The 7,617-nt window shown below is 39.2% G+C and overlaps 1 protein-coding gene across 2 annotated transcripts in view; it reads left to right on the top strand.

Moving 5' to 3' along the window:
- The window catches only part of CHKA (choline kinase alpha), a 56,430-nt gene that overhangs the window by 25,550 nt on the left and 23,263 nt on the right, over window positions 1-7,617 (top strand). For both annotated transcript variants that reach the window (XM_019654678.1, XM_019654677.1), the window contains exon 2: window positions 715-826. In XM_019654678.1, coding sequence (XP_019510223.1) covers window positions 715-826 — 112 coding nt within the window. The remainder of the gene's footprint in view (window positions 1-714; window positions 827-7,617) is intronic.

Raw genomic sequence — 7,617 nt, 5'->3', positions numbered from 1 at the left:
GCCAGCCGCACTGTAGCCTAGCCGTTTCCAGTGACACAGCAGCCCAGCTCCAGGTCGAGCTGTTGTTCACCATCTTAGCTGTAGAGGGCGCAGCGTCACTGGCCCTTATGTGGGATCCGAACCAGGGCCCTGCTGCTCAGAGCTGGCATCCCAAGCCAACTCCTAACCAGTGCGCCACTTGGCTGGCTGGTTGAGAAATTTTTACTAACACTGGCATGGAAGGGGTATGTTGTGGAAGTGGACTGCAAGTAGAAAGCCCTGGAGGACATGGTTTAAGTATTGCCCCAAGATTTTAACCTGCTAATTAATTATGGGAATACGTTATAGTGGAAACTTGGAATCATGGGATAATATGGGGCGGAAGGATTGCCTGTGGGATTCCCCCGTTCCAGTGTGGAGAGAGCTTGGCCCCTTGTCATTCTCTAGAGGCCACTGCCATGTACGGGTGCACACATGCAGTTCAAAAAACCCAAAAATCCAATGCCAGTCTAGAAGAACAGATAGGGTATTTGCTGTTTTTAGTGTGACTCATGGAATTGATCTGAAAACTGTGGAGTTAAATCATTTGTGTTGCAAGTATCCTGAGAGAAGGAAGACTTAGAACAGTTCTCGTGGGATCCTGACTTCTCATCCATCTGTAGTTATCCAAGAAGAGAGGGACTTAGCTTACCTTCAAAATACAGATCCTAACTGTCGTCCTCTTATTTCCCACAGAGGTGGCCTCAGTAACATGCTGTTCCAGTGCTCCTTACCTGACACTATGGCCACCATTGGTGACGAGCCCCGGAAAGTGCTCCTGCGGCTCTACGGCGCGATTTTAAAGATGGTGAGTTCCTAGGCTGCTTGGGGACGGGTGGGACCAGTTCACGGTTTTCATCCTCCTTAAATTACCTGGGAAGAGAGTTTAAATACTTTAGCGATGTGATTAAAGCTGTTTAAATATATTGCTTTTATTTTAATTGGGCTGCACAGTTTGGTTTTTTGTTTATAGTCTAAGAGAATCCCTGTTTTTGCTTAATAAGGAAACTACAACAGTACAAACATTCCTAGCTTTACACCCAGAGAAAGTAGGATCCTGATTAAGTCTTTATTAGTCCTTGATGATGCTTTGGTTTTCCATACATTGAGATTTTCAGCTCAGACTTAGGTTGTAAAATTCTAATGTGGAGAAAGTATTGTTTTTATAACAATCAAAAAGGTTTTACAGGGTAGTCCCAGTGGCCAAAGTATGATCTCCGTGAAGCTGAATTTATTAACTACCTCCCTTTGAGATTTCCTTAAAAGATTCATAATCTTTCTAAATTTTCATATACTTAATTGAATCTAATTTTTTAATTATTTTTTATTATGAAATACACATTTTTTAGAATTAGTTTCAGCTGTGCAACACAGTGCAATAGTTATACTTTTTACCCCTCGAAGTGACAACCCCCTTCCCCCAATCCGCCGCCCCACTTCCTCCCAATATCATACGTATCTATTACACTTCCCTTGACTCCACTCCCACACTATACTCCACGTCCCATGACCATGTGTGTGTGTGTGTGTGTGTATATATATATATATGTATATATATATATTCACTTATAGTTGACTGAATCTAATTTTCAGTTAAAGTACCTACCTTACTTGTTGAATTGTCTTAACCAATTAATTATAGGACATCCCAAATGTCTGGATTCTTTTTTCTATTTTTACCATGAATTTACTATTTTACTGACCACACATACAAATGTTTGGTGGATATATTTCTGTGGTAGAATTTTGGTACCCATTTAAATCTTCTTTGAAAGGGTCCGTTTTTTATCTTCATGAAATGGAGACTAGTTTTCTGATTAAATTTTTTAAAACACTAGTCTTTTTCAGCTCAATCTAAAAAGCAGGTCATGTCCATGTTTATGATAATTTGATTATGTTTAGAAATATTAAGAGTTAAAATTGGCGTTGTAGATATTAACTTATTTTTAAAATTGTCATGTGACTGACACTTTTCATTGGATAATTTTTCTTGACCCTGTCAAGCTGTGAAGGTGGTTAGGATCTGAAGGAGTTGGAAATAAATTCTTAGCGAGCTGAGATCATGTGCACTTGGCTGAGGAACTCTGAGGCCATTTGTACTTAGGTACATACAGCTGACTTACAGCTGACCTTGACCCTTACCGACGATAATACACAACCAGAAAAGGTTCCTATGTTACCATACAGTTTGCTTTAAAAAAAAAAAAATTAATTTAATTAAGTTGCAATTTCAAAGCACAGTTTTTTAAATACCCAATGAAGATCCTTTTGGCACATTTAATGAAATCAGTCTTTAGCCATTTTTTCTTTGAGGACTTTTACATTCTATAACAAGTCCCATTTCTGGTCATTTGTTTTGTGTGCTTTCATTTAAGCAATATTTGAAAAATACATTAATAACTAGCAGTTGGAATTGCATGTGATAAGACTTGTTTAAATCTGAATTATGAAGCTTTTGTTTCTATTTGTAACTTAAATAGAAGCCTTTAAAACATGCACTCTGTACTCCTCCAGTTGCTAGACTCAGCGAGGCGTCAGTCCTGGGCTTAGTCTAGAGTGGCAGTGAGGTGAGGGAGAGGCTCTGGGTCTGTGCTGTCCAGGATACTGGTCACCAGCCACACGTGGTTGTCGAATGCTTAAAATGTGGCAGGTGCAGCCGAAGAAGGACATTTTAAATTTTATTTAATTTTAATGAATTTAAACTGAAATAGTCACCTAAAGCTTGGTGGCTAATGCTTTGGCCAACACAGCTTTAGAATGTGTTGTGTTACTGGATAGGTCACTTAGGAAGACCCAGCTACAGCACAGCCTGTGACCTTGTTATTTTTTTATCAGTAGTTAACATTTTGTCCTTTTAGAAGGTTTAGCAGTCTAGAATTATTACTGTACAGTAAGTACTTAAGTGCAGTAGAAATGTCTGGAAATAGAATTTGTTCTAACAGAATTCTATGTTCCTATTTATTTTTAAGGAAAAAAGACTGTTGGGTAACTCAGAAAAGTAAATAGCAGAATAATTGAAGCCACTTTAAATGGAACTCTTACCAAACTAATAGAATGGAGTATGTTTTACATCTAATTTATAGGGGGACACACTACATTTAGCTTCTCGATGATATTTTTATTAGGCGAGTTTAGCTTCCATTCCTGAAACTTCCATCTACTGATGACAGCTGGAAGCTATGCCAGAAAGCACGTTGACTGGAGAGAGGAGTGCGTAGCTTACAGGATGGGTAATAAGCAGATGTTGATAGTCTTATTAGACTAATTGACTTATTAGACACTTAGTAAAACTAGGAAACCTACAATCGCGAATTTAAATATTTTTGAACCCCGGGTTCTTCAGGATTTTTCAGGGGCACTTGTTGCCAGTTCCAATTTCAGACATTAATTACCATTGTAGATGGTTAGTCATTGCTAATACTTTTGCCCACATGAGGAAAGGAAAATTCAAGGACTTAGAAATGCCTGCGGCGAGGGCGAAGGAAAGGAGACACAGACTCAGGCCCTACTAGGACGCGAGCCGGGCAGCAGTCGCTGTGTGCTTTCGAAGTGGAGCTTTCACAACACTGCCAGAGATTTGACGACCATACTTCTAAATTATTTTTCAAATATTTTCAACTCAGTTTAAACTTTTCTGATAACTATTTTTGTACTGAGGTGTGAGTGTAATCATATTGCTAGCTTATCAACTCTTTGACTCTGGCCTATAATGGAAGGAGGAGTATTTATAGTCTACATTGACGCTTTCGTTCCCATAACAACAAACAAAATTGCCAGAATTGATAGGCGCTTGTCAGGGTTTGCATTGAGAGATGTTGCTGTGCAAATATGGAGCCCAAATAATAAATCACATTACTTTCATAAATGTATGAATTAAAAGCAGAATTAAGTATAGTACAGCCTAAATTTTATGCTTTCCTTTTTTTAAACTCTGCCTTAGATGAAAGCACACATGTTTCTATATGTGTATGTGTATTTATACAAATATAACTAGTATTCCCTAAATTGGGTATATAAATGCAGTTGTAGCATCCTTTTAAGTGGGTTACAATAAGCTCCTTCCTGGAAAAACATTAACCGATGACTGCACATGGTAACAGACCTGTGTATTTTCTCAGAATATTTTGCTGTTTTGCTCAATTTAGTTTAGCATGTCCCCTATTTCCCTTTCTCCTCCTTGTTTTCAGCTTTTCAATTTTTTTTACCTCTGTGAGAATCAGATATTAAATAAAAATATTTCTTTGATTTACATTTACAATCATTTACAAGAGACTTGGTTTAAAATAATTAGATGCTTCTCAACTTCCTCGTTTTTCTTCACCTTGGTGTTGCGAGATGTCTGACTTCCCTTATTTCCATAGTGGCAATGAAATGACTGCTCTTTGGTGCAGTCCACTAAGGGTTAAGCAGCCAAAAGCCGAGGCAAAACCTTCCCATTGGGCTGCGGCCCACAGTTCCTGTTTCACAAACAGCCCTTATTTCTCTACAAGATGAGCCATCAGCAGACTTCCGAACTATGTCCCAGAGTCTTGTTTAGGATTTGTTAATTTTAAGGGGCTTATGAAAAGTTCTGTTGGGACAAGGAGAAGAGTGGGTCCTTTTGAGACTGTAAAACAAGATAAAACACCCCGCTTTTAAAAACAGCTATACAATATTATTGGTAGGAAATGATTAAACTACAAATACTGGTCTGATCTTAAAACAGTACATGTCAATATAGTTTAGTGTCTATTTCACAGAGACTAGTTTTAATTTTCATGAAGATGAGGTTATTTTCATTTGCCATGTAGTTAATGAAAACTGAATTCAACTATAAAATAGCCCCTAACTAAGTCAGATGGTTTAATAGGAGTTTTGAGAAGAATTACTAGTTTAGCTTTTGTTATTGTGGTAAGAGACGTTACTGCTAGAAGAGAGCTTGACACGATAAAATTAGCTATAAATGTAACTTGATTTTTTTCCTTTCTGATACGGGAAGGAACATGAGCTCTGCATCGTCCAGTAGCAGCCTTTTCAAAGAAGCAAGTTTGGCTGGTTACACATAACCAGTTTGCTTATTTATCACGAATTGTGGAAGACACAAATGTCAGTACGTATTGTTCACCCCGAGTGACCTGTGCCAGTTGGCGGCAGTCTCAGAGGATTGCTTTGTCCCTTCCTCTGTCACAGCACTGACTGTGTGAGCCAGTCCCTTATGTGCATGAATGGAGAGATTGGGCCGCACCGTTCGGAACGGTCTCACAGGCATGAGTGTCCATAACACACATCAAAGGTCTCGCAATGTTGTCTAGGAAAATGTTTTTGTTTTGTCTTTTGAGTAATAGAAGGCTAATATTAGTGCTTGTTTGAGTACTAACCATAATAAAAGTATAAAGGCATCAAGGCACAACGCAGATATGTGTTAGCTTTGATTCAACAGATTCAAATTTGGGACACAGTCTTTTTTGAATGCAGAAAACAAAATGTGTCTTAGCTGTTTTCTCTTAAACCCAGTTTGGTTAAAAATTAAACCACTAGAACATATGGAACCATCCATAGATAGTTAATATTAAACTTTTGGCTTCTGAGAAATTGACTGCTTTTACAAACATTTTTCTTCGGAACTAAGGTCACACTTACTATCTGACCGATGTTCTTTCACGAAGAGCCCTGCTTTGTCCCAAGAGACTGAGATGAGAGCACATGTCCCTGGTAACTGAATACTGTGAATTTTTTTTTTTTTTATCATTGCTGTAGGGTCATCATGAGTTTATTTTGTTTATTCTGCTTTAAAAAAAAAACCTTATGCTTTGAGTATGGTGTAATTGTATCTCTTTCTAAGGCAGTCAAAACTTCACTCTCAGAAGTAAAATATTTTTTTATTGTGTGTTCCCATTTGGTCTCACCTAGTATTTCTTCAGTTAGTACTCGCCAAAGATGGTCTCCAAATTCCTATCTACAGTCCTTCCATACCTGCTTTGGTGCCTTCTTTTGATAACTAAATAAACCACAGACTACTGGGTTTAATTTTGACATATTCAAAGTGTCTTTGTCTTGCTGGTCTTAAATGTTTGAGATTTATAGCATGAACCAGTGCAGATTTCTGGCCCCTGGAACGGTGATGTGACCGCAGCCCAGCCCTCTTGGGAAGGAATGGCTTTGTGTTGGGTGGCGTGAAGGGCATTTGGGGGTAATGTACCACTTTAGCTGTATGTGCATGTGTTCTCTGCTGCAGGCTTGTCCATGCGATCGTGCCTGGAGCACTCTGGTTTCCAGGTGACAGACACGATTCACGGTATAGTATGAGCCCTCTGAAGTCGGAGCATTCTCTACAGCTTTCATTTCTGTCTTTTAGTTCTTGGTTTCAAGAAATGCTTTTTAAAGAGAAAGTTGTAATGCTTTTGTTAAGTAGCACCAGCTACAGTTTGTGCTGTGCTTAACGAGGTACAGTGATTAAGAAGATGTCAGAATGTTATGTATTGAATATATCACTTTTTGTAAATTTGGGGGATAGTTTGTTTTGTTTTTTGGTCCAAGGCCAATCTGATCCCCTTCTTCTGTTTCCTCAGTAGAAAATGATATAAACATTTAGCAATTTTAGAAACTTAAGGGCCTCACTTGGAGAATTCAATTGAAGCATGAACCTTTTTTTCCTTCATACCACTTGGAGCATTAAGGAAACACTGTATACATTGATATTTTGGTCAGAGTTGGAAACATACTCCCTTCCTTGTCCTTATCAACAGAGTATCCTTTTCCACATCTATGCTGGGTCCCTGATACTTTGTGAAGCTCAGCAGTGCTGGTCCCATGTGGAAGCTCACAGGCCACTCTCCTCCTGCAAACGTTCTGCTTCCAGGTGAACCCTTGGGTCGTTTATGCTGAAGGCGCTTGTGCCTCGGAAGCCTTGGGAGCCTTGGCAGCTGGTTACCCGGATCAGACATAAATTATGGAATGGCCCTGAAAGGGCCTCCTGTACCAAGGCTTCCCTTCACCCCTCTTCTTACTGGCTTATATGGGAGAAAGCCCTAATCTCCCTGGTGATATTCATCAAGTCAGCCAACTGGGCCAAGTTTAGTAGGATCAGATGGTTTTAGAATGTTCCTTGGGATAATTGAAGGTAGATACTCTAGAGACTACCATAAAATGTTAGAACTCACTTGTCTGTTTAAATTCTTATTCATATATGTGCAATTTAAAAATCACAGAAGCTATAATTTAAATCACTGCATTGTGATCTCACTTTTTAATGTGTTCTGTAAAGCATTTTCAGAAAATGCTGTAAGAAACCATAAAAGCAATAATTGCAGAATGTTTTCATGGAAACCCGGGAGAAGGAAGGTTGGGAACTGAGAAGGAAACGTACTGCAAAATGGTAATTGAAAGAGCCACGTGACTGCTGTACGTTCTGTGGAGTCAGGATTCCCACACTTTCCCTGCCCCGGCTCACCAGAGAGATGGCACATAGTCCCCTCATTAACAGAGATGGCGACAGGTGCCATCCCTGCGTTGAGAACCTTTTCTCCCCTAGAGAATTAATTGAGTGTGGTCGGAAACCAGGGTGCATCTTAGAAGGCGTCAGAGCCACAGGCTGCACAGTAAATAAGCCCATGTCACTTA

The sequence above is a fragment of the Hipposideros armiger genome, unplaced genomic scaffold (genome assembly GCF_001890085.2).
Source record: "Hipposideros armiger isolate ML-2016 unplaced genomic scaffold, ASM189008v1 scaffold_228, whole genome shotgun sequence".
Lineage (NCBI taxonomy): Eukaryota > Metazoa > Chordata > Mammalia > Chiroptera > Hipposideridae > Hipposideros > Hipposideros armiger.
Note: the sequence above shows the minus strand (reverse complement) of the source record. Positions and strands in the feature narration are given on the sequence as shown.